Genomic DNA, 27,091 nt, shown 5'->3' on the forward strand with positions numbered 1-27,091 from the left:
ACTAGAAACGCAGTCTTGCTAAATATGATTTGAGTTGAGTCAAAGATATTGAAAAAGAAGACAATGTGATTCTCGCTAGTCAGTAAATGGAAGAACGTAGAATATTCCTGCAGGAGACAGTTGAGGGCCTGAGAGAGTTGCTAGAAAGCAGTGAGACCAGGGAATTCCGCTCTTTATGTTTTCTCGAGCGATGCTAAACCATTTGCTTGCCCATGGGGCTTCACTTCCCAGCCCTCGTCATCTAGAAACACAGTCAAGGTTAAACCCAGACTGCAGTGGTCAGCTTAGGGAACTTTACTTTAGACCACTGTGCCATCTGGCAGGGTTTTGACTGTGGTTTGTCCCTAGAGCAGAAAAGGTTGCTATGATTTTCATGTGCGGCTAAAACTGGTAAAGACTTTAGTGTATCTACGGAATAGCAAATCCAAAGAAATTATGACACAAGTGGAAGCCAGATGCAGGGCATGCTTCCAAAGAAGGCTGTAGCACAGCTACATCTGTTAAGGGAATATCAACCTTTGAATGTCCACTGAAGACGGGCAATTACAAGCGCCGAAGATACTTAAAAGCTATAAGGCCTCAAGGGGAGTCCAAGGAGAAGATAAAAATCCATTCAGGACTGAATGACACTCCGCCAAGCCGACAGTAGACCAATTGCATTCAAGTTGTCATCCCGGTAGCTATGGGCGAGTTGAGCAGTTTTATTTCAAAGTTCATAATGTCACGATTACAACGACAAAATATTATAAACGACATATCTCAGATGTCAGAAAATATACATAACAGTATTCTTCTTCTCACGTAATTATTGCCAATGTTGGGTTGTTGAGCAAGCTCCCTTGAAGGAGCGCAGTCTTTGTCCCAGACTTACCCAGAATGCACCTCGAGGCTCATTGAGACCCCGCTTTCCTTACAGTTTCCAACCTCTAGCTCAATATCTCTGGTTCAGTGTCAGTGAACTGATTCTGCGCTGAATGGGCGTACCGGTCGTGATTTTTTTATTTTTTTAAACCATTGGACTGCATTTGATAGGCCGTATGTTGAAGGGGGTGAGTCTATTTTGTTCATCCGGGGCGTGGTATAATGAACGCGGGAACTGCTCGGGTTCTGTTACTTTTGTTTCGGTTGTGAAGTGTTACAGCCCAGTCGACTGATACATTTTTTTTTATTATTATTGGTTTGGAATAAATCCGATGTGCTCCCGCTCCAATTCGGTTCTGGCGGGACACGTTGGAGACGTTGCGGTTTTATTCACAAAAAAGAATTCGTTTGCTAACGTGCGTTAGCTTGTAGTTGCGTTGACGTTTTCCTTTGTTTTCACAAATACAAGGCTTCAGTAGTTAAGGAACGTTAGGAGCTCCTGGCTAGCTTGCCCAACAGGAAGGGCAGAACATAAAGTTATGTGTGACATGGAATCTTTTCAGAAAGTGGAAAAGATTGGAGAAGGGACGTACGGGGTTGTTTACAAAGCAAAGAACAAAGTTACGGGAGAGACCGTTGCTCTGAAGAAAATCAGACTAGACACGTAAGTGCTGTCTTGACATCTAGCTGGCTATGGTTACAGTAACATTAAGCACATTTTAACCTTGTCTGACAAGTTGTCAAACCGCCGAATATATCTTTCGCTGAATCCTCAGTTGCTAACTACCGATGTTGGTAGCCTGTTAGCCATTGTGACTTGAGTTGATAACTAATACAGTGGGTCTTGCAAGTAAGTAATACTTATTACAAGCTTTTAGAAAACTACTAGTAATCTTGCTTGACTAGAACATAATTAGCTAATTATAGGTTTGTTTTTTAAAGACAAGTCAATAATGTCAGTAAGCTACTGCAATTATATGGCATTGCATTGATCACAGACCTCTCAAACGGAGAGCCAACAAACTAGGAGGAATCAAAAACCTTGCACGATATTTGCAGGCTAATAACTAATGGTGCCTTGTTGCTGACGTGGGAAATGTGTAGCCTTACAGGCACAGGTGAATAAATATATTGCACTCTTCTAAAATGGCGGAATATTAAACTGAACTATTAAAATGACTACAGTAAGGTGAACCAGTTGTACTAAGATTAGTTGTCCTGTGTGCCACAACATTTACCGTTGTTGTGTCAGCAGCCATTATACACATTACACTATATTAGGGCCTGTATGTATGAGTCATGTGCTGTCTTTGTGTAAGGAAGGGGGAGATTTTGTGTGATGAATATATTATGCTTTCTCCTTAGGGAAACCGAGGGAGTACCAAGCACTGCTATCCGAGAGATATCGCTCCTCAAAGAGCTCAGCCACCCAAATATTGTCAAGTGTGTATTATTGCGCTTCATGTTATGAATATTATACATACTAGTATACTTTAAGTTGTACTTACATTGACATCTCTGTGTACTTTCACAACGACAGGCTGCGTGATGTCATCCATACCGAAAATAAACTTTATCTAGTTTTTGAGTTCCTTCATCAGGACCTAAAGAAGTTCATGGACTCTTCCTCAGTCAGTGGTATTTCTCTGCCACTTGTCAAGGTATGCCCAGACTGCAAAACTCAACATACTGATATTGAAGAACAAAATAAACAACACAATGGGCCTTTGCAGGACTGAGTGATAGGTCCTCAATGTAGTTTGGTGTATGTATATATATATACATAATAAAACACTATTTATTTTTGTCGGTTAGGCATATCTAACAACTAGGGTATTTTCCAATATTGTCAGAGTGAAAGACCAAAGTGGAAAGTGCATTCAGGGTAATTTTGAGAATGTACTAATTAACCTGTTTCTGTATGTATAATGTTTTTTGGATTCATCTCCTAGTTGCAGCACAGCTTTTTCAGGATTGTATATGCCTTTGTTACGTATGTTTTGTTGCCTGAAATTAGTATTATATGGAAAGCTACTGTGTTGTTGCTTTATATGTTTAATCTCCCTATGGAACTAATTATGATCTGTGTGTTTGCAGAGTTACTTGTTTCAGCTTCTGCAGGGCCTAGCCTTCTGTCACTCCCATAGGGTTCTCCATCGAGACTTGAAGCCCCAGAACCTGCTCATCAACGCGCAGGGGGAGATCAAGCTGGCTGACTTCGGTCTGGCCAGGGCCTTCGGGGTTCCTGTCCGCACCTACACTCATGAGGTGAGACATGCATACCCCAAACATTATATTGTGTGGTTTTTAAGTCGTTCAGTGGATAGCACTGCTGTGTGTTTCCCTTGTGTTATGCCCCTGTAAGGATGTCACATTACTTCAGAGCCCATAATGAGGAGGCTAACTTGTTTTTAGGTGGTGACTCTGTGGTACCGGGCTCCAGAAATTCTCCTGGGCTGTAAATACTACTCAACAGCTGTTGACATCTGGAGTTTGGGGTGCATATTTGCTGAAATGGTAGATATATACTCTTGTTAAAGTATTTTGGGGCTTTAACATCTATGAAAAAAGGTTGCTTCATATCCAGTTCCTTCTTCAGATTACTAGGAGGGCCTTGTTTCCAGGAGACTCAGAAATCGATCAGCTGTTCCGCATATTTCGTACCTTGGGTACTCCAGATGAGGTTGCCTGGCCTGGGGTCACCTCCATGCCTGACTACAAGCCCTCCTTTCCCAAGTGGGCCCGGCAGGAGCTGTCCAAAGTGGTGCCACCTCTGGATGAGGATGGGAGAGAGCTGCTTGGGGTTAGAACTGGAACAACATTGTCCCTTTAAAATAATAATTCCAATTACAGTGTCACGCTTCACTCTCATAAAGGTTCAATGATATGTGAAAAATCTGTTATGTCCTGTTTATGATTATTATTTATTTTTTCTTCCAGCAAATGCTGAGTTATGACCCGAACAAGAGAATATCTGCCAAAAATGCCCTTGTCCATCGGTTCTTCCGGGATGTCACCATGCCAGTGCCACATCTACGACTGTGACATACAGGGACAATACATAACCCTGAGTCTTTACACAAGAGCACTCATCCGCACCTAAATATTACAGTCCAGGGGATAGTAGAGATGCAGGGAACTATGGGTGCCTTTCCAGAAATCCTACCAGCAGCCAAAACCAGCATTTTATAAGTTCGATGTCCACTGAGTTTTTACTCTACTTCACAATTGTTTCAGAATACTGTATTGAAGGAGGAGCTGTCGGGTTGACATCTACTCTTCAGTATTTGATAAATATCTCATCGTTGTGATGATTCTAAACAGGTTCAGATTATTTTTTCTCAAATGTTGCCTCTAGAGGTGAAAAAAAAAAATGTGCAGGGATTTTTATCCATCTGGACATTTCTTGTGATTAAATGTATTTATTTTGTTTTATTGCAAACTTTCTGGAAGGTTATTGTTATACTTTCATAATAAAAATGTTGCCATTTTAGATTTTATCCAAAACTTGTTAGCCAATTTTATAAATGTTCAGTGATAAACATAAAGACAAACTTTTCTCATTCTTGTGATTTTTTTTCAATTCATCATTTTATAATGCTTGAATGTTTACGTATGTAGTTCATAATCCTATGTCAGGCCTGTGGATTTGTTTGTAAACTATAAAAATTATATAATTTTACCTATGTTGCCTCTATAATAACATCTTCAGTAGCACTTGTATTCTTTTAGATATGACGTCTTGTAAACCCAATGCGGTTATGGAGACGTGAGAGGACATGTTTGGTATTAACTAATTACCCTTTCGGGGTAAGAGGATTATTTTCTACGTTTCTCACACCTCAAAATTCCAATCTGTTTGTATGGGTTTCATGTCGATTTAAGGATTGGGCCTTAATGTGTGGGTGTGTATACACAGTATAACTGTCCTCTTTAAACATCAGATATTTCACATCAGAACTTTTTCTGTGCTTATCTGAAGTTACTGTTTCAGACAGTTGTAAATAGGCTATTTAACCATCATTTGGGCCTATTAGTGGCTTACAAACACACCCAGTGGAGCAAGTCAATTTTTATATCGAAATAACAGGGCTGCATTCAGTTAAATGTTTTGATGTTAGAGCCTGACATGATTTTGGATTTGGCCTGGAATGCAGTGGCCCACCACTTTAGAAAATCAACCGTTGTAATGCATTGGAGTTTCTATACAGATAGTTAAGCAATGTAGGCAATGCTTTGCTTATTGACTTACATTATGTAATCCAGCCTTGTCTTTAAAAAAACATGACTATATCTTTATTGGAACAGCATTTTAATTCACAGATATGAAACAAAGACAGTGGTGACATATAGGTGACATCAAATCTAGCAGTATTTATGAACTAAGATTGAAAAGAGGCAATATTTGATTAAACATTGTTTGCCATCCAGGGTAAGGCATTTTTGGTAGAATACAATGGTGCAGTTCAATAAATTATTAATGTACACTACTGTACACTAAAGTTTGGGTTCACTTAGAAATGTATGTGTTTTCAATGAAAGAAGTGAGATTGAATAGGAAATCTAATAATGGCCCTCACAGCCTATGTAGACATTCCTTTTAAAATCAGCAGTTAACAGCTACATTCAAGCTTTCATCAAGAATAATTTCTACAGTATATTAAAAAAAAATGATGTTATTTTAATGGGCAGAATGCTTTTCTTTCAAATTCAAGAACATTTCTATGTGACCCCAAACTTTTGAATGGTAGTGTAATTTGCAAATATATAGGCTAGTCAAATATGTACTCGGTTAGTACATGAAAAACATTACTGCCGCCAGCTTTTCGAGATTACACTAACAGCTAGTTAGATACACTAACTAGCTGTTATTCCTAGCACCCTTTTTCGTGGCTGTATTCCTGCTAGAATATGAAACAAAGACCCCTGAATTTTCCTGAGGTTCCAATGACGTTTAGAAATACTGGCGTGACAAGAGTAGTCAGCTCATTTATACTCCAGTAAAACAGGCGGTCATGAATAACCACTATGATGCAAATAATACGACGCCTCTATTAGATTTGGTTTATATTCATTTCTAGACATGCCAATAATCATGAGAATTATTTCTGAGTTTTGTAGAACATTTTTAAAATTTCTTTTTACTTAGACTTCTACTATTTTCAGTGTATGATCAGGCTGATAAACAAGCGTAATTTTTCAAAGGCTTAATCTATAGTTCAAGAGGGCACTGTAAAATAATTGTAAATGAGCTATAGTACCTCCTTTTCAATTATTTGTACATGCATATCTAGATGCAGGTGAATGAGTTTTCGGGTCAGTATTGCTGCTGAACAGTCACATATATTACATATAGTGTTTGTTAATGGTTTTGAGGTGGCTTTATGTGGTGGGCAACTGGGCATTGTCGTATTGTTCTCAAAAGGACAGATGGCCAGTTGCTGAAGGCCACAGCACAGGGAAAGAAAATGTTTAGATGGCAGGATTTATTTTTTTCAATATTGTGATTGATGTGTAGTGCCCAGAGCCGTTGCTAGGAATTCTGGGCCCCCTGAAAAGATATATGCCCCCCCCCCCCCCCCCCCCCCCCCCCCCCCCCGCCCCCAAAGCTATTGGCCCCATGAATCATATCCACATTTCCCCACTTTTTACTTTTTGAGACAAAGAGATCAGGGTGAGGGTCAGCAATTCTGTTCCCTGCACAATTACTTGCCCATGAGTCATAGTTGTAGGACCTTGTTCGAGAGCAAGTGGGAGTTGATGACACTTTCTGCAGCCAGTAATAAATGTGCTAATGATGGATTATTGATGTGTAGAGCTGGATCAGGAATTAATGGATCATCTTGATTTGTCATCTTCCACAAGTGGTACATCTGCTATTGTGCCTTAGTGATTGGTGTGATGTTGTCCTCCCATCTTAGATTTGGGATATTATGGTCTGTTATTATTAATGAATTTAAATTAGTCAGGTGCATTAACAGCTGAGCTTTTATTTATTAGGGGAAATGTTTACAACCGTTCGAGTGTTTCCATTCCTGCTGTGGAGTGGTTGTTATGCGGTAAGGCCATGATAACAAATTGGACATCATGAAAATGTGAGGATACAAAAAATTGCTGAAATTGAAGAAATGTAATTTAACAAATCCACTATTCTTCTTATACATCACTTTTTGTTTCTTAAAATACAAAATAATTTACACATTACAAAATCATATGATGTTTGTTTGCACGTTGCCTTGGCTCATTGATTACTTTCAGGCTATATGAAAGTGGCAAGAGTAGAACGGGGGCAAGCACATCCAGTTCTCCTTTATTTTCTTCGGGATGAATATCAAAACAGTGGCAATCTTATAAGTTTCGGCAGATGGCAGCACTACCGAACCTTTTCAAAATGTTTAAGATCTCACATGAAAGCGACCAATGTGTGCACAGCCAATCATCTGAGGTTTTATTACGCCTTTAAATAAAACGTATTACCATTCGACGATTCTCTTCCACTCTTACCCGATACAAACAAGATGGCTGAGGTTGTTGAACTCCAGAAATTGAAGGTGAGAAATTACTGTTTTAAAAAGAATCATATTAACTACATAATGAAAATATTTATAGTTTGGCCTCGTGAAAAGTGTAGCTATAACTGATTGAAGGTATGTGTAACGTAAGGTCCACAACACGCTAGTTAAGTTGGACGGGGGTACAGTAGCTAATGTTGCTCAGTACTATGAGGGGTTTGACTGTAAATGGAAGATGGTTAGGTAGAAAACAACTGTTATGTTTTAGTACACCAACAAAATGTTAGTATGTAAAACATGAAAATAACGAACCGCGGTAAATTTGGCGATGGTCATTATTCGGAGTATACTCGTCAATACAGCTGTCTCACGCAACGTTTTACGAAGACGACATTGATATAGATAAAGTCAGGAGAAGTTTACACCCTTTGGTTGGGTACACCCTTTGGCTGCTCCTTTTTTTCCGTTTTCAAAAATCATTCGTTATTTTCAATCGGAGACCATTACGTGATTGTGACTAAGGGACCGTCTTAAAAATGCAATCTGCATCACTTATTGTTTAGAAATGTTTTTTATGTTATGCCAACTTCCATGTTTTCGCATAATTTTAAGGTTATACTTTGTTCAAAACAAATTGGCTAAGCATACATTATTACAGATAATAATACTGTACAAAAGACAGTATTATGTATGTTCTTCTTGACGATCCCTAAACCTGTCACCCAGAAAACAGCATATTGCAACCTTTTGGGCTTGGCTAAAGGAAATGCTCAATTGTTGATAAAAAGAAAGTGTGTACATTGCTTTCTGCCTTCAACTGGTTTTATCTATCTATTGTCCATAAGACATTTTTGCCAGCTTATTGATGAGCCAATGCCGGTAAGTGTAAGGATACAACGTCAGCAAGTTGTAGTTACAAAGTAATATTTCTGTAGCCTTGCGAAGCTTGCCGGGGTGTTACGTTAGTTAAACAATAGATAGGTCTTTGACTAGACAACGTTAAATACACTGCTCAAAAAGATTTAGGGACACTCAAATCACACATCGGTCCTCGATGAACAAGATATATTAAAGATCAAAATCCTGACTGTACATTTTGTAATTAGTTGAGAACAAAAGGATTTAACAACGGTCAATGGGAACCAAAATCACCAGCTGATTGAGGGCCGGATTCAAACTCGCACTGAAAACCGAAGTAACCAATTGAAATCACAGCCTGTTCCAACTTATGTGATTTTCATCACAGCTACTCAATGTGACTCAGTGTGTATGAGACAGTGGATGTTGTGCTGTGGGATCTCCTCCCAGACCTGGATCAGGGCATCAGTGAGCTCCTGGACAGTCTGTGGTGTTACTTGGCAATGTCGGATACACCTATACATAACGTCCCAGAGGTTCTCAATTGGACTCGGGGAACGTGAGGGCCAGTCAATGGCATCAATGCCTTCATCATCCAGGAACTGCCTATACACTCTGGCCACATGAGGCCGGGCATTGTCCTTCACCAGGAGGAACCCAGGGCCCACTGCACCAGCATAAGTTCTGACGATGGGTCTGAGCAGTTCATCCCGGTGCCTAACAGGGCTGTGAGCACAGGTCCCACTAGAAAACGTTGGGCCCTCATGCCACCCTCATGGAGTCTGTTTCTGACAGTTTGGTAGCCCGCTGGAGGTCATTTTGTAGGGCTCTGGCAGTTCTCCTCCTGTTCCTCTTGCACAAAGGAGCAGATACCGGTCCTGCTGCTGGATTAATGCCTTTCTACGGCCCTGTCCAGCTCTCCTCGTGTAACGGCCTGTCTCCTGGTATCTCCTCCATGCTCTTGAGACTGTACTGAGACACAGCGAACCTTCTCGCGACGGCACGTATGATTGTGCCATCTTGGAGGAGTTCGACTAACTGTGCAACCTGAATGGGCTGCAGGTACAGCCTCATGCTACCAGTAGTGACAAGGACATGAGCAAAATGCAAAACTAGAGATGAATCAGTCAGGAAGGATACGGAGAGCAGTTGTCTGTGGCCACCACCTCTCCAGTGCACCTGTTGTCACTTTCATTTGCCCCCAAACAAGTGATTCACAATCACTTATGATTCCTAACTGGACAGATTGATTGATATCCCTGATGTTTAATTTACTTGGTGTTCTACTGTGATGATTGTGTTCCCTTCATTTGAGTATTTTTATTTTTTGTGCAGTGTGTTTAGATTTACATGGGCTACATGTATATGCTGCTACCAGTTATTGTGATTGTGAACTGACATTAAGGGCTGTGACAACTTGCATTTATTTAATTCCAAGTCAAGCACTGTTCAGTTTACAATAAAACAGTGTCTTATACATAAGGCACAGCTTTTTTTGTTATGACATTTTATTCAAAAGCGCTTCAGTGTTAGCTATCTGTATTTGTGTGGTATAACTTAGTTGTGAAGTTCCCCAAAGAAGTGTGTAGTTTTCATTATTACGTCACCACCCCAATTGGGCTGAGGCACCATGCAACTCCCAGGCTGAAAATGAGTCCCACTCTGGCCCTGGTTGGATCCCTAATTTTATTTCTTCCTGTCTTGGTGGTTTCTACTTTGACTTGCTTTGTATAACATTGATAAGATACCCATGAAATTATGTTTTCCATAGAAAAGGGTTGTTACCTTGGTATATAAATGGAACCTTTTCCCACATCGTTAATTAATTGGAACAACAAGGATATTTTATACAGGAATACATATTTATTTTTGAAGAATTGGTTTAATATTTCACTGGTGTGTCCAGGTTTTACTGTAGGTCTACTGTCTATGAGGATTTCTTTCATCTTGATAATATTCCTATTTCTCTCAGGGAATACGCTATATTCTTTTAATGCAATTCCATCTGGAACAAAGTGTCCCTGGACCTCCTCTGTCCTGAATGTCACTCTCTTGGTTTTATTGACAAACCATTGGGGGAAATTATTTATGTTTGTCATAACCAATCGATGCACGCCTTATTTCAAAATGTTTCTCTACTGTTCTGCTATTTCCTGAAATATATTGACTGATAATGTCTTTTGGGTAAAGGTGACTCACCACAAATTTGCTCACCACCTTTTAAATGATTATTCAATTACAAATGCCACCCAACTCCGGGTGTGTGCAGCAAATGCAATCTAAATGTACTTTAAGGAAAGTGAACTTCAAGTTTTCCAACACTATTGCAAGCTTTATTAATGTTTAAATTAGCATTTGTACTATACAAGCCTGTGACCGAGTTTAAACTTAGTAACCCGAAAGGACTGTCCCCTTTCCAGCTTTTTCCTAAGCTTTTTTATTTAAGCTTCTTTAATTTGACCTACCTATTGAAAAGGCAGGTAATGTTACATTTTTCATTTTTAATACGATGTAATATTTATTGTACTAAATATACGTACTGAAAGCCCTGTCTGTTATGGGTTTTACGTTTGCCTTTTCAGTTTAGCGGCACCAATGCTCCTTGTAAAAAAGAAAAGTGTATGAGCACGATGCATTTAAACATGTTTGAGCTATTTAAGTGGTAATTGTTCATTTTTGTAACACCCTGTGTCTAAAGTTAAGTCCCACAGACAAATATGTAACTGCATATATGAGTAAAAAGGGTCCGTTTGTAGAGTACTTTTGCCAAATTGCATTGAGTTGGCCAAAACCTCCGTAGGGTTCAAATATATTCATGAACATTTAAGTTATTGTTGATAAAGAAATTGCCTGGCAGAAATTAAACCTTTTGTGTGAATGTCACGTCTATTATGCTGGTGTTGCCCTGTTTAATGTTTTATACCCTTTGAGTCTGTGAGACGACTTTTGTATTATATTCATACTGTGTTCTCTGATAGTCTTTATCTGTTTACTTTTCCCTCAGTTGGCTGAGCTGAAGCAAGAGTGTGCTGTGAGGGGATTGGATGTGAAAGGAAACAAAGCTGACCTTATTGGCCGGTTGCAGGCGTACCTTGAGGAGCATGGTAGGGTGTGGGGTCTTTTTTTGCACACTTACACTTTTACATTCAGTGGAAGAAAAGAGTATCATACAAGACAGTGTTTTTCCTTGTATGAATTGGTGCATAATGTTCCTCTGCCCTGTTAATAAGGCTTAAATGGGCTTCACCTCTGTTCCCATGGTTATGTAACCTGGAACTGACACGGCCGCTAATTTCAACAACATGCTGTTTATTCGGGATCCAAGCATTGAATGGGGGTGAATTCACAAGATTAGACAGTGTGTTCAAATGTATATTTTTAAATTAAGCATACAATACTGTATACCCACCAAGTAAGAACAAGCTACTCCACTCTTACGGCTTTGATATCTTTATCCTCCAATCACAGAGCAGATAAACGTCAAGAGGTCAGTTAGTGAAATGTTATGGCAGCTTTTGAGCGCATGACTTAGTGTTGTGCTTTGTTGGAAAGGTCTTTGATCCTCAACACTTCGAAACTTATTTTCACACTATCTGATGCTGTTGAGTTGTCTATTGCTTGTAATTTCTCCTATACTGTATCAACCAGAACAGCTATTTTCTCCTGGCTCTTCTAGCCATTAGGGATTATATGTAGTTTTAAGTGATTTAAAAGTATTTAATATTGAATTGCCTGAAGTATACAGTCGCATGTTGTTATAGTGTCAAATGCAATGTGATGTCCATGATTTATTTTAATTTTTTTATGCAGTTACTAAAAATTGATTCTATGGTCGTGACAGGTTGCAGACTTCTTTGCCTTATTGGCTAATCAAAAGGTTGTGGCATAACTTTCCTTGTTGATTAGTACATAGAGACACCTAAAGCACAATCTGTGGTGTCCGTGTTAAAATTATCCTCCAATTATTTTCTGAAAATTTTGAAAATTGGTCTGATCTTGATGGCAGGAAGCAGGTGTTAAAGAATCCAATTCCTGATTATGTCTGGAGAGGATCAGATTAAGGAAAGTGTGATGTAGAGTCACTGCTCTGCAAATGGTATTTCCTGCCAATTGGGATTTGTATATTTACCATTTGTGGACCTATGCCTCCCATGGCTAAATAGTAAATATTTATATGTATATCTATATGAAAAATATATATACACTTACTGCTAAACGTGCTTTGGCATAGTGCGTGGTAAAGGACTTCAATGCAAAAGCCCTATATTGTGAATGGTAGGTTACTTCAGTTCAGTCTAGTAAATCTTTTGCAGCATGTATTGGCATGTTTAGGTCAAATCTTTGTTCAATAACCAACTTGCCCAACGGTCTACCTCTCTTTCCAAAACGTTATGTAACTTTGTAATTTCTTTCTGTCAGACTATATAATACCAACCACCATGAAGATTTGAACTAATGTCCCACAACACAGAAATGCAGGCAGGGTGGAAATACTTTTTCACAACACTGTTTGTACTCCTTTTACTCCTGACAGGTGGAGTGTATATTCTTGTCTGTGCTATAATAAGCAGTATTGTTTTTATATCCAACTTGTTACTTTGACAATGTGATTGAGGGAAATGTATTTGGTTTTGTATTCCAGAAGATGAGGTGAATGAAGAGGAGGTTTTGGGAGAATTAGAGGTAAGCGTGTAAATGTTTCAAAGAAAAATGTAATTGATATTTTAAGCTTTTTTTCAAATGTCCTTTTAATAAAATCTTTCAGAAAATGATGGGTTTGTCTTGTGTGCTGTGTTTGCGTTTCCAGGATGATCCTAAAGAGGAGGAAATCATTGAAACCCCCGCAGAAGTGGTAGCTGTGCCTGAAAAGTCAGTACTCTTATTTGTAACTCTCACCTTTCTCATTTTGTTTTCTTTAACAAGACTTTTCCTAATTGAATTTATTTTTAGAGAATGCTTAATATTTGCATGTCGTCCTTTTTCCCTGTCTGCATCTCCTTCATGATCATGTTCTGATGTACAAGATGGGTGATTATTCCCCTGGTCATCCAATGGATAATGTTTACCAGTAGAGGGCAGGCTGGGTTTGCAGGTTTTCCAATGGATAATGTTTACCAATAGAGGGCTGGCTGGGTTTACAGGTTTTCCAATGGATAATGTTTACCAATAGAGGGCAGGCTGGGTTTACAGGTTTTCCAGTAGATAATGTTTAACAATAGAGGGCAGGCTGGGTTTACAGGTTTTCCAATGGATAATGTTTACCAATGGAGGGCAGGCTGGGTTTACAGGTTTTCCAATGGATGATGTTTGCCAGTAGAGGGCAGGCTGGGTTTACAGGTTTTCCGATGGAGGATGTTTATTCAACTTCTCATTTTGTTTTGCTTAAGGGAAGCTGAGAAGAAACTTGTTAAAATCACTGCCCCGACAGCTGCGGATGAGGTGCTCTACTCATGCTCATTACACATAGAATTACTAATTACATGGACATTTTTTGTATTTCCGAGTAACACTAATCAGGTCTATTACTCCTTACTGTGTTAGAAACCTTGACAGGAATTATGTTTTAAATGGCTCTACATTTTTGAAGTGTACTTAAATATTTACGTTGTCACCTAATCATGTACATCACAGAGGCTGCAGAAGAGGGCGGAACGTTTCAACCTGCCTGCTACTGCTGATAGTAAGAAGGAGGCCCGCGCTGCCAGGTGAGACCTGAGACTGAATGACAATGGATCAGCTGTTGACTCAATAAAACTCCTGTTATGAATCTGTTGGATGGAACTCGTCATGTATCTCTTGCATATATGCTGTGTTAATATTACATGTATGTATGTTTGTTAGGTTTGGTTTACCAGCTCCCACGCAGTCTTCCACACCAGGCAAGTTGAATTTGAAGCTTATAATTTTTAAACATCCTCCAGCATTTCAGAAGATAGATGTTGTAATTTGTGTTTTCTGTCTGTTAGGTGCTGCGGTAGCCAGTAGTAAACCGGCTGTGAGTATCAATGTATTTCTTTATGCTTTAATATAATTAACACATTTGTATTAGGCAGCTATTTCAATGTTGCAGTGTTTTCTCTCTTAGTTTAGCACTGGCTTACAGTCCTAAGAACTAGTTCAGAAGCAAATGGTGTGCAACCAATATGACTGATACAGTGAGGTCTGAAATGATTCACCCACTTAAATATGTAAAAAATTATTTAAATACTCATTTCCTTTTCAGACAAAATGTATTATTTTGTAATTGTCAAATGTAGAAGTCCAAATAATTGAAAAATCCTCTTTTGAATACCTGTTAGTGTCTCACATTGCACGGGCAATGGCAGTGAGCTTTTCCCCCCCAAGGTAATTCTGTTGGGAATCCTTTTGGTAGGGATTTTTGAACATTCCTACATTCAGTATAATATCAACCATGACTGAGACGGATGTTGCAGAATTAAAATTCTAATACCAATAAAAAAAATTATTTAAGAGTTTTGTCATAAGGGTTATCTATCTAGCTTGCTGCCATTCTTTCACATCCCCCACCCTCTCCCCTTTAATTTGCACTGGGTTGTGTTCACTTCACTTGCCTTGTCTTCAACCTGAACCTCGACCAGTAGCTACTTGATTTGCTGCTGTTGCCGTGATTGGGGTTAAAGTTGGTTGTTGGTTTCATGGTTTTGACAGGTGGGGGTGGACTTGCCATGCCAGGAGACACCAATATTAAAACAGTCCTTCAAAACAAATCTTGTTTGGGCATGTCACTGCTCTGGCATTTCCTAACGAGCGAGCTCTAAAACTAGGCTAAATCAGTTGGTTGCAGTCAGTCTAACAAGCTTTGTTGCTTTTGTATACACACTTGATGCCATTTGTGTGTCTGCTTTTAAGGCTTGAATGTCAGTGAAAATATTGTCAAGTGCAGATGCAAACAGACATTCAGGGGTTCAGGGAGACTGCTTGGTATAGGCGTTCAGCCGTCTGATGCAATGGTCCAAGACCCAATGCTCCAATACTGCTTGCCAGATGGTTAAAGGGTCAGTGAACAGTCTTTGGCTGGGGTGACTGGCGTCCTTAACGGCCTTCTGAGGGCAGAGCGCTCACCTCCTGTGACGTATTGGGCCATCCCCGCTACCCTCTTTTGAACTGTGCGGTTAATGGCAGCGCGGTTGCCATAACAGGCGGTGCCTCAGCCGGCCCGAGATTCTTTTAACGGTGCAGCTGTTGGGTTCGTCCGAATCCGAGGGCCGTCACAGAATCAATCGGGCCTTCGGGCACCATGGGGTCAGTGAGGAGTTGAGACGGAACATTATGAATTGGTGTTTTTGAATTACCTGATTGCTCTTCGGGGTTTTCCGAACAAACTAATGCATCTCCTCCCTCTGTGACATCAGGTCAGCGTTGAGGTTTTGAAGAAGCGGGCCGAGCGCTTTGGCATGAATGTCTCCCCTGTTGCCAAAACGGTAAGCAGACTCATGAATACTGGGAACTAAACGTTTGCTGTTTTCAGTTTTTTGCTTTTGATTTGAGTGCAGTTCGCTGTGTTAGGGTTAGTCAGGGAAGAGGCTAAAATAGCAAAATGCAATTACTCAAGAATGTTATGCATTGAATTTAGTTTAATACTTTAGCAAGTACCCCCTTACCTCAAAAACATTCTCAAACAGTAACATACCATCAGTAAATTACAAAATTATGAAAAGATTAGTGGCAATTTCAGAACAGATATATTGCACGTTTTTCTTAGCATTGCCCATAACACATCAGTAAAGTACAAGGGAGGACTGAACCTGTTGACAACCATGCCACTGAGGAAATCGTCGTCGTATATACGCTTTTTATAAGGATGGCCTTTTCTACAAGCCTTCTTTTACAGATAATCCAGTCATCAGTTCGCCTCACCTCTTCACTTACAACACAACCAGGGCTCTAAATTACGTTTCATTAGTTGCAGTGGTGCTTCTAACTTCATTACGAGCACCACGGTATATTTAATAGCACTGGAAAGTATTTTTTTCAATGACATTCATTGTTTTGAAATGGCCGTGTTTCGCGAATGAATTCTAGGTAATTTGGAAGCACGTTGTGCCTTAGAAACAGTCATGTAACACTGGATACATTTATAATAATGTAGGGTGTTGGTCTGAAGCTCTAAGCCATAGTGCAGAGGAAACCTTACACCCTCGGTTCAATGCCAGGGTGTGTCACTGCCAGTTAAACAGTAGAAGTAAAGATCCAATGGGCTTCCAGGATAGTGCTGTGTGCCTGCCAGCAAATCTTTCAATGTTTCCAAGCATCCTGGTTGAGCAAGCAGTGTGGATATAACTGCTTGGTGTGTTTGTCGTGATGGATGCATGGACTGGTAAGCAGGTTGGTCAAGCAAGTTTGGAGACAAGTGGTAAAATGTATGAATACTTCAGTAAATAAAACCAATAAAAAGTCTTTGTCGTTCTGAAGCAACTGATAGCATCTCCGACTGGACTGAAACAGTTCTATCACCAGTGACAGCACTTGGTTGACAGAGAGCGCCATGTAAGTTTCCAGGTAAACAACATTTCCAGTGAGTTTTTATACTCCTTCCATGTCAAGGGTCTGCCCAAAGCGCTGGATTTGCCTATGTTTCACTTTACAGCACAGGGAGAGTTTTTCATTCATAGTGTGAATTGAAAATGTCCATGTTAAATGAAATTGTTTTAATGATAATTGTCTCCTAAATAGTTTCTTGAACATGCTGCCCAAGTAGTGGTTATTATTTTCACATGTAGCTATTTACTTTTCTAGCGGTTGCCTAATTTATGAAGGTCAACAACCTTTTGTCATTTAATTTGTGTTCTCTGACCTTCCCCATGTTGATGGATGACTAAGGGCGTTGGGCATGTGTGTCACCTCATTTATACCCCAGTGAAACCGGTATTCATGAATGACCACTCAATCTTGATTAACATTTTCTTTATCAAATCTACCTCAATTAAAACTTTTATTTCACTCAGGAGTGTGAGATCAATGGGATGTTTTCACAGCCCTTTTTATGCAAATGTTTTTCAAGGACACCAGTAATTCTGGAGGAATTGGTGAAGTTACTAAGTTGGTTGCTATTTAGCCGGCCAGTGAGGTAACATGTAACAAAATGTAAACAAATGGGTAATAGTAACAGTCCACGACATGGTTTACCAATCTGCGCTTTTCCTGTGGATGCTCAAAAAGGACGGTACCTTATCATTATGAAAATAAACCGATGTCGGCACTTGAGAACCCTAGACGTGACCGTTGTGTTTATCACAACCTCTTCAATTTGTACCTTGCCGTTTAAAATGAATATTCCCAAACTATTCTTTTTGGTGATGTTGGCCTGCAAGCAGTTAATGTTCTTGTTTGTGCTCCGTTTAATCTGCTGTAATTCAAGAATGGTGCGTGCGCGCGCGCGCACACACACACACACACACACACACACGTATTGAGTTCAGCACCGCAACCCTCACCTTTCCCTCTCCCCTCCCTCTCTCTTTTCACTTAATTTTTTTTTTACACAACGGAAATGGCTGCCCACGGGGGGCAGATATAATAGCTCCTGGTTTGGGGGAGGGGGTATAAATGGCGTTACGAGTGTGCAGTGAGTGAGGAGCAGATTCAATTATCGCGGCAGGGCCTTTTCACTGGAGGCCTTTGTGTGCAGGCGGAAGTGCCCGGCACCAAGCTCCTGGGGAGGTGGGCAACAATGCATGTTGTGTAATGTCAGCAGACGTTCACTTCTCTCACTCCCGTTCTCCTGCCCTTTTGCCCCGTCCTTGGCATGTGTTCTCTCCATCCAAAGGGGTGTATGAGTAAAGTAGCTGCTGAACAAATGTGCTGCCTCTACTTTTAAACTGCTCTCCCAGTCTTCTTGCGTTGGAGTTCTGGCCTGTCAGGTGCGTTTCCAACTAGGATCTCTTGTCGGTCTCTCGCCCGTTTTCTACTTGTGTGTCAGTAGAAAATGGAGTATGGCCCCTCATCCCCTTACATTTTGTTGAGGTGAAGCCTTGGCTGTCCTTATTAATATGCAGTCATGTGTAGCTTGCTGTTGAAAATTGCGTCTCCATTGGGCAGTCAATCTGTCAATTTGCGAATCATCTGTTTTGACCTTGACGGGAGGTAATCAATGAACCTGACTTAACCCTTACCTCACCCCTCCGAATCCTCCCATTGTGTTTAGTGTTTAGTGTCGTCGTCCCCCCAGCTAAGAGGCCTGCGCTGTGAGGGGAGGGGCATACATCAGATTTTGGTCAATACCCCCTTGCCCCTGCTCGAACCCACGTCTTGTGGATTGTCTATGAGGGGCTCTTGCTGGTCAGGGATAATTGCTATTGACAGGATGGAAAAAGGCCCTGGCAGCCATGATAATTGTTACAGAGAAGGGGAGAAGTGGTCGGCCAACAATCCCTTGAGTGGAGAATGAACCCTGGGGAGAAGAGCTTGCTCATCAGGGCTATTGTGCTGGGGCAGCTAGGCCAGGCCTGGTTGAGAAGGCTACAGCAGCAGCACATAGGAGTTGGCTCTAGGGGCAGCAAAATGCATTCATCCTTCAGAAATGAGGCTGTTAGCAAGGCAGGCAGTATTCAAAACTCCGGAGATCCAGTGTGTCCTCAAGCCTGTACATCAGTTCAGAATTTAATCAGTTTGTATATTCCGAGTTTTGGGCTCTTGTATCGTTTTGGAGCACACGCTGGGTTGATTCAAGCTTTGTTAGCTGATTTCAAACTTGAATGAATTTGAAACTCGCCCTGACTTTTACTTTCCCTGTGTGGGTGGGTGTTTTTTTGTTTAATATATATTTTAAATTTTTTCTCATCTTCACTGACATCTGTCGTGACAACCGGGTGTGTGGTTGTTCATAAATCCATTCATTGTTCTACCCTGGTTATTAACGTGCCTTTATTGAAACACCTTCCTGTAATGTCAGGGCGATGTGGTCATCGAAGATGAGTCCTGTCCGTTTTCCTCTGCAGAATTAGATGATGTGATTGACAATGTTCCCTGACGTTGAAAGTTTTTAAAAATAACGTAATTACCGCTGTTGTATCCCTGCATTCCTTTCCTACGAATAAGTCCGGTCTCACTCCAATTGAGCTGGTTAAATGTGAAAGCCAGTGAATGGAGCAACCTCAATAGGTGAAAATAAACAATTGCATTGGACCAGGAGTACAGGGGGGGGAGAGCCAGAGGGGGAGAAAGGCCCCCCCTAACGTGCTAAGATTCCCATGGAGCCTTGCGCACTTAGGCTTCCCTCTGTTTAAAGAAAGATCTCGTAAAGTACTTCAGCAGTAGATGATTTCTCTTTCTTTTAACACTGTTTTTATTTGGGCAGGGGAGGGGTTGGACATGGTTAGACACACAAACACACACACGCACACAAAATTTGCTCCTCAGTTTTCCAGCACTAGCCCTCAGAAAAGCCATCCATTGTTTGCAAGTGAAAGGCTCTTGTTTCAGCTGTGTAACTAAATCAAGAGCTCCTTCTACACAAAGAGGCCTGCACAGCCTCACTCTTCCCAATAGTGTCGGTTCGAGTGGCCCGGGGTATTAACTGTGTTCTCCTATTGTTAGAACACCCCCACAACCCTAAACCACTCGCCCCCACGCCCAGATTCTCTCGTGGTCCACATTTATGCCCCTGCTTTTCCTCCATGTTTATAATGCAGCCTTTTTAAAAAGATGGTCGTGGTAGAGCTTGGTCAAGGATCCCATTTGAAGTTTATGTTCAATTTGAAAAGGAGGGCATTTATTTTTAATGGATGGATGAGAATAAAAACTCCAATGACTAACTCCAGACAGATCTTTCCTATGTATAAGTGTAGATGAAGTCCTTCCACGGATGAAGAATGCATATGTATTTGAGGTGTTTCTTTTTTTTCTTTTTTTAAGCGTGTACCTTTTCGTAGAAAACCCTGAGCGTGTGAGATGGGATTTACAAGGTTTGGGGGGGGGGGAACATCCATGGGTTACTAACCCTAAGAACCTACCCTCTGGATGGGTCATTGGGTTTCACTTGGCCATGCTGTGAGCAAAACCTTCTGGTGCTTACAACAACACGGAATATATCGTCTTTTTTCCTGCTCTGTCCATTTTCTCCCGTCCTTTCTCTCCTTCCCTCTAATTATTTCCCTTAGTCATGTATCTTTCTTCCCAGTTTACCTTCATAATGATGTAATGTTGGTAGGCCTTTCTCATTGGATAATCTAAAACCATTTCTACAGGCACTCTTGTTGATCTGTCGTGGCCCTGAAATCCTACGCATTCACAAACTTTTTACATTTGTGAAACAACTTTTAGTTGGTATTGTCTTTTCAAGCAAAGTAGAGGGCTAATTATATCCTTCTGTTGATGTGCCTGTGATTTAGTATTGACGGCTGGTGGTGATAATGAGATTCCCAAACAGATCCTACAAATTCCCTGCTTCTGAATGAACCCACCACTACCCCTTCCCCTTCCCATGCATGCCACTGTACAATATGATGTTTTCCAGCATTATGCAATCGCTCAAAGAAGCCAAGTCAGTGAGCAATGCATGTAGAGCCAGTGGTGCTTTAGTTATCAGTGGTCCCTCGCCCCTTCTACCTTTTCATACCCAAATCTAATTTCCTTGCGGACTTGGTTACGACATAAGCCTCATTACTCCACCTTGGCCCGGCCCGACCTGGAGAGGAGGGGAGCGGCTCTAATGAGGGGGCCCCTGGGGACTGGGGCAAGGACCCAAGTACTGGTGACCTGCCCGTGGACCTGGGAGTGTCTGTGGAGGCCTGCATGGACTAACGTAATTGTTTAAATGACTAATTAAGAAGGCATTATTGGGGCAGCGCTGCTGGCAGCTGGTGGTAAGAATGGAAGTGAGAAAGTGGAGGTAAAAGAGGAGTAGCTGAAGAGAAATTTAAATGATAAAAAGAAGAAATAATGGCTTATTTTGTGTTTTTGTCATGACCTGGCATTCCAGTGCTGGCAGAATGTTTCCACAGAGTGTATTCTTTAATTGGCTTAGGTAACACCAAGTGTGTGTGTGTGTGTGTGTGTGTGTGTGTGTGTGTGTGTGTGTGTGTGTGTGTGTGTGTGTGTGTGTGTGTGTGTGTGTGTGTGTGTGTGTGTGTGTGTGTGTGTGTGTGTGTGTGTGTGTGTGTGTGTGTGTGTGTGTGTGTGTGTGTGTGTGTGTGTGTGTGTGTGTGTGTGTGTGTGTGTGTGTGTGTGTGTGTGTGTGTGTGTGTGTGTGTGTGTGTGTGTGTGTGTGTGTGTGTGTGTGTGTGATAATGCTCAGACTACTCAGTTGATGTTAAGAACAATACATGCCTCTAAGCTAATTATGTCTCGGTTCTTAGTGTTCATTGCAGAGTCCCATCACACAGACCATAGTTGAGCGTCAGGGTGGTTCAATGCCCTAGTTGATTCGTTTTAGTTTCCTTAATGTTTCAGGGTTCTGTACAACTGAAGTTAAATTGCTTAAGGTGACTAACAAGTACACCTTTCATGGTTTTAGTGTTATAAGACTTGGCAGCAAATATTGCCTCAGGCTTTTGTTGCCTTGCTGTTCCACAGTACATGAAATTGGCTCCATTCCCGGCACTGATAAGTGTTGTTTGTGGACCTACTCACTTTGGGTGTGTTTTGGGTCAGTGGGTCAGAGGCTGCCTCACACCGGAGACTAACATCACAGGTTAGGGGGTGCCATCTTTTATTCTCTCACAGTGTGGCTCTGTTTTGCAATGGTCAAGCTGGTTTGTGGCAGTTTTAAGTGTGTGCTTTGGCATTAGACTTGGTATAGCCTTACTGGAGTGTGCATTTTTCTTGAGTAGTTTGTGTTGTTGCAGCAAAGTGTGTTGGGGGATGGTGAGTGAGGCTGATGACTGTGTCAATTTTGCCGTTTTGATGGGGGGGGGGTAATTTGGTCCTGACTGGGCCCAGGCATTCCCATGAATCAATATGTGTCAGGAAGGTGTTAGAGATGGAGGGGGTGCCCATTGTGGTGTTGCATTGACACCCACGTAAGACTCAGACTGCTGGAGGTCAAGTGTGACACCTCATTAGAACAATGTTGATTTAGTGTGACAATGCAACACGTCTCTTCCCATGAGTTTCTGGCAGCGTTGAGGTGGCACGCACGCACGCACTCGCGCGCACACGCATCAATGAACAGAGGGTGGGGCCCCCTGCTCATTATGGGTACACTGATGGGCTAACTAGGGTCAGGAAACGTTACGGCTCCACAACGATTGACAGTGTTGGTGACTACGTCACAGCATTTCAGCATACTTGAATGTGACACATTTAGTAATTTACTAATATTAATGGTAATGACAGTGTCAATGTTTGTTTTTTGATGACAATCTCTGAATCTGTAGTGTTATTTATGCAAAAATTAAAAACAAATCTGACTATTTCAGCATTAATTCAATCATTAAATGTTAATTTAATGTTGTGATTCTTCTGTTTAATTTTTCCTAAACATGACGTCTATGTCAGTCATATCTGGCTATGGTTTTTTTGAGGGCAGAGGCCTTTTCCATCCTGTGACCGCTCTGTGCCGTCTCTTTCTGACCGTTTACTTATACATTTCGACATTGATTGTGGCAAGAGAGGCTTGCAGAGGCTTTCTCCATTTGTAGATTGATCCATCAAAGAGTGGAATGACGTGCTTCGAATTACTTTGAAATGGCTTTGTAACCCCTCCCAAAATGTATTAATCATCTTTCTTCTGAAGTCCTCAATGTTATTTTGTTCTTGGCAGGATGTTACAACATTGGTTAAGGCCAAACCAGATCAAGTATCTAATCTGAATGGGCGGCTGGACCCTCTCAGGTCACCCTGTAATGGTTTTCGAATAATTGGCACCTGTTTTAGTGTAGTTAATTAAAATGTTATCACTTTTCTGTGATTGTAAAGAGGGGTGTACTAACTTTCTACAGGTTGTTTGTTAAATTTACTTACTACTTAATGAGTTTTTGAATTTAGATGATGAATTATGTCTCCAAATAATGATTATTTGGAGACAACCTTTTTCTGATATTGTTAAAGATTCATTCTGGGGATTTTGGCCAATTGTTTTAAAAGTGGTGTTGTCAGAAAACGGTCCCCAAAAATTGTGTACTAAGTCATTTGTGCTGAGATATCAGCGCCACTCACTTTAAAACTTGTAATTTCATCGCTGCTGGATGTCTGATTGTGATTCCCATTATGGACACACACAGCAAATAACACACCCAGTCCCAAAAAGAAGGTTTATTCACACGCGATATAGTTAGGTCCAGAAATATTTGGACTCTGACACATTTTTCATAATTTTGGCACTGTACGCCACCGCAATGGATTTGCAATGAAACAATCAAGATGCAATTAAATTGTAGACTTTCAGCTTTAATTCAAGGGATTGGAAAATAAATATTGTATGAAACGTTTAGGAATTGCAACCATTTTCATAAAGTCCCCTTATTAGGGCTCAAATATAATTGAACAAATTAACACAATCAAAGTATTAAATTGAACTTTTTTTATTTATCGAGAATCCTTTTGCAGGCAATGACTGCTTGAAGTCTGGAATGCATGGACATCACCAAACGCTGGGTTTCCTCCATTGTGATGTTTTGCCAGGCCTTTGCTAAAGTTGTCTTCAGATGTTTGTTCGTTTTGTCTTCAGCAAGTGAAATGCATGCATGATCGGGTTGAGATCTGGTGATTGATTCTGCCATTGCAGAATATTCCACTTCTTTGCCTTGAACTCCTGAGTTGCTTTCACAGTATGTTTTGGTCCATTGTCCATCTGTAAAGTGAAGCGCCGTCCAATCAACTTGGCTGTATTTTGCTGAATCTGAGCAGACAAAATATCCCTATACACTTCAAGTTCATTCAGCTGCTTCTGTCACATCATCAATAAACGCTAGTGACCCTGTGCCATTTGAAGCCATGCATGTGCATGCCATCACACTGCCTCCACCGTGTTTTACAGATGTGGTATGTTTTGGATGGTAAGAATCCTATGATCATCCACCACTGTTGTCTTCTGTGGTAGTCCAGGCCTTTTTGTGTTGCTGAGTTCACCAGTGTTCTTTTTTTTCCTCTGAATGTACCAAACTGTTGATTTGGCCACTCATAATGTTCCTGCTATCTCTTGGAATTATTATTTTTTGCAGCCTAAAGGATGGCCTGTTTCACTTGCAATGAGAGCTCATTTGACTGCATGTTGTGGGTTTCTAGCAATAGCATCCAAATGTGAATGCCACACCTGGAATCAACCTTTTACCTACTCAATTGAAGGTATAGCTCTCACACCTGTCCATGAAACAGCTTTTGTCAATTGTCCAATTACATTTGGTCCCTTGAAATAGAGGGGGGCTACATATTATGGAGCTGTAATTTCTAAACCCTTCCTTCCTGCTTATCCTCAAATTAAAGCGGAGACTGCACTTTATGCCTGTATTCATTATTTAACTAACTTGAAAATATTTTGGTAAATGGCTAAAATAACTTTTGTCAGTGTCGCTATTTCTGGATCAAACTGTAAATAAACTGCTTGGTGGTGTCGAATGTATTGATACATAATGTCCCAGAGGTTCTCAATTGGATTCAGGTCTGGGGAACATGAGGGCCAGACAATGGCTTCAAAGCCTTCGTTATCCAGGAACCACCTACACATTCTGGCCCCATGAGGCCAGGCATTGTCCTACTCCAGGAGGAACCCAGGACCTACCGCGCCAGCATACGGTCTGACGATGGGTCTGAGGGTACCGTTAGCTAGCACGTCTTTCATCCCAGTACTTATCTCTGCGATCCTCCAAGGATATGCCTCCCCAATGACCCACTGCCAAACCGGTCATACTGGATGATGTTGCACGCAGTATAATGTTCACCACGGCGTCTCCAGACTCAAGTCTGTCACGTGCTCCGTGTGAACCTTTTCTCATCTGTTACACCTTGGCCAGACCAAATCCGTCAATAATATGCGTAACCACGGTTCAGTCATTTCCAGTGAACATGAGCGTGATGCAAAGACAGGCAACGCTATGCGTACCCTTTGTGGATGAATTGCATTTGGGGTGTTGCATGCGTTGTATTTTTCCTACTTGTGCACCAAAACGTGTGATTTATTCAAACCGGAAACTGTCAATTTATAAATACGTAATACATTTCATCTCCTCAAAAGCATTGTCAGAACGGATTTAAATGAATATATTTGTAAATATAGTAAATAAGTATGGCCTACATAATTATAATTGTAATGACTAAAACTAACAAAAGCTGCCAAATATACTGCTCTACACATATTAAAAACTACCTATACAGCTTGTAGCTAGAACAGAGTTTGTATGTAGCTAGCAAGTTATCCTCAAGTGGCATGCGTATAATCTGAGAAATGTGCATTTGCTTACATAACCAATGTTCAGAACTTTTGTATAGCCAACAAGTTGAAGTTACTGAGCTGGTAGCCAATTATCAGAAACTCTTCCTGTTGTAGCAATAATGACTATCATCTGACAAATCGAAAAAGGCCAGGATAAGTGGCGACTGCACATGTGCAGTAGTTTGGAGCTGTGCTTTGGGTCATTGTCTTGTGGGAGGAAATTGGCTCCTCATGTGCTGTCAACAGGTTATGGCATGGTGTTGCAAAATGGAGTGATGGCCTTCCTCCTTCAAGATCCCTTTTACTCTGTATAAATCTACTTTACCACCACCAAAGCACCCCAAGACCATCAAGTTGCCTCCACCATGCTTGACAGATGGTTTCAAGCTCTCCTCCAGCATCTTTTCATTTCATCTGCATCTCATGAATGTTCTTTGTGATCCTCACACCTCAAACTTAGATTTGTCCAGTACACTTTTTTTCCAATCTTCCATTGTCCAGTTTCTGTCCTCTTTTTCGCCTCCTTTTTTTGGCCAGTCTGAGCTGTATTTTTCTTGCAACGCTGTTGTATCCCAGAGTCCCCTCTTAACTGTTGATATTGAGACTGGTGTTTTGTGGGTACAATTTACAACAGTAATAATGTCTACACTCTATTTCTGATTAATTAGATGTTATTTTAATGGACCTCAATTTGCTTTTCTTTCAAAAACAATATTTCTAAGTGACCTCAAACTTTTGAATGGTTGTGTACAGGGCCTGAAATTAATAGATTTTCCGTTTGGCAAGTACATTTCAGAAGGCTATCCGCCACACGGGCAGGAGAATGTTTGTACCAAAATAGTAATGTAATAAAACCTGTCCTGATCGGTCGGAGGAAATTACTCATGTTGGTATTACATTGAAATCCACCCGTAACTTCGGTGAGAAAATGTGCGTGCATTTTTGAAGGTTCACAGTCAGAAAGCCAGTCTTAAATTCGTTGGGCAGAATTGTTTGGTAGCTTCACGCTAGCACAGTAGTAAAAATGTCTGTATTGTAGTGATTGGAACTTCAACTCTTTCTTCTTACTCGGATCAATAAAAAGTTTGAATCTTTCAGATCATTTTGTTCATTTGAGTCAGTAATGCCTACAGCCAAACCCCCTACAATCAACTATATTATTATTAGCCTGTTCCTAGTATGTCTCTATGATGTTCCTGCCTTGATCTATGTTTCTCTGCGAATGTACATAGCTGTTGATCGGGGAACTGAGCTGGAGGACCGGGTATGAAGCATGTGATCATGTTGTAGAAATCCACTGTTAATGTTCAAATGAATGATACAATTGAACGAGTCACTAGAAAAATATACTTGTGAGTCCCAAGTCACTAAATAGATTCATTCAAAACAAATGAATCTTTCGCAAACTGCACATCACTACTGTACTGACAGTGGTAAGGATATTTGAAGTGAGAGAAATCTCCCAGACTGAAGACCCTACAGTGTCTATAAGCTGCATTATTTATGAGTTAAAAAGTTTGCTATGGTAATG

The 27,091-nt window shown here is 40.8% G+C and overlaps 2 protein-coding genes across 2 annotated transcripts in view; both read left to right on the forward strand.

Annotated features, from left to right (window-relative positions):
- Positions 1 to 928: 928 nt before the first annotated feature.
- On the forward strand, positions 929 to 4,415 carry cdk2 (cyclin-dependent kinase 2). Its single transcript, XM_010881171.3, has 7 exons — positions 929 to 1,525; positions 2,227 to 2,304; positions 2,402 to 2,522; positions 2,959 to 3,129; positions 3,277 to 3,378; positions 3,461 to 3,664; positions 3,802 to 4,415. The coding sequence occupies exons 1-7, from the start codon at positions 1,401 to 1,403 to the stop codon at positions 3,904 to 3,906; spliced, it is 906 nt and encodes a 301-aa protein (XP_010879473.1). The 5' UTR covers positions 929 to 1,400; the 3' UTR covers positions 3,907 to 4,415.
- A 2,906-nt stretch (positions 4,416 to 7,321) lies between these two features.
- The window catches only part of sarnp (SAP domain containing ribonucleoprotein), a 32,571-nt gene continuing 12,801 nt past the window's right edge, over positions 7,322 to 27,091 (forward strand). Inside the window, exons 1-9 of the mRNA XM_010881170.3 lie at positions 7,322 to 7,412; positions 11,236 to 11,335; positions 12,874 to 12,914; positions 13,039 to 13,100; positions 13,619 to 13,670; positions 13,863 to 13,936; positions 14,073 to 14,110; positions 14,198 to 14,226; positions 15,605 to 15,673. Of these exons, the coding sequence (XP_010879472.1) occupies positions 7,380 to 7,412; positions 11,236 to 11,335; positions 12,874 to 12,914; positions 13,039 to 13,100; positions 13,619 to 13,670; positions 13,863 to 13,936; positions 14,073 to 14,110; positions 14,198 to 14,226; positions 15,605 to 15,673 (498 nt within the window). The 5' untranslated portion in view covers positions 7,322 to 7,379. The remainder of the gene's footprint in view (positions 7,413 to 11,235; positions 11,336 to 12,873; positions 12,915 to 13,038; positions 13,101 to 13,618; positions 13,671 to 13,862; positions 13,937 to 14,072; positions 14,111 to 14,197; positions 14,227 to 15,604; positions 15,674 to 27,091) is intronic.

Source organism: Esox lucius, chromosome 17 (assembly GCF_011004845.1).
Source record: "Esox lucius isolate fEsoLuc1 chromosome 17, fEsoLuc1.pri, whole genome shotgun sequence".
Classification (NCBI taxonomy): Eukaryota; Metazoa; Chordata; class Actinopteri; order Esociformes; family Esocidae; genus Esox; species Esox lucius.

Bases quoted from the DNA above. Each gene is read 5' to 3' on its own strand.
- cdk2 (XM_010881171.3), top strand. From the start codon at position 1,401: ATGTGTGACATGGAATCTTTTCAGAAAGTGGAAAAGATTGGAGAAGGG. The intron at 3,379-3,460 runs GTAGATATATAC...TTCCTTCTTCAG, and splicing joins GGTGCATATTTGCTGAAATG to ATTACTAGGAGGGCCTTGTT. The intron at 3,665-3,801 runs GTTAGAACTGGA...TTTTTCTTCCAG, and splicing joins ATGGGAGAGAGCTGCTTGGG to CAAATGCTGAGTTATGACCC.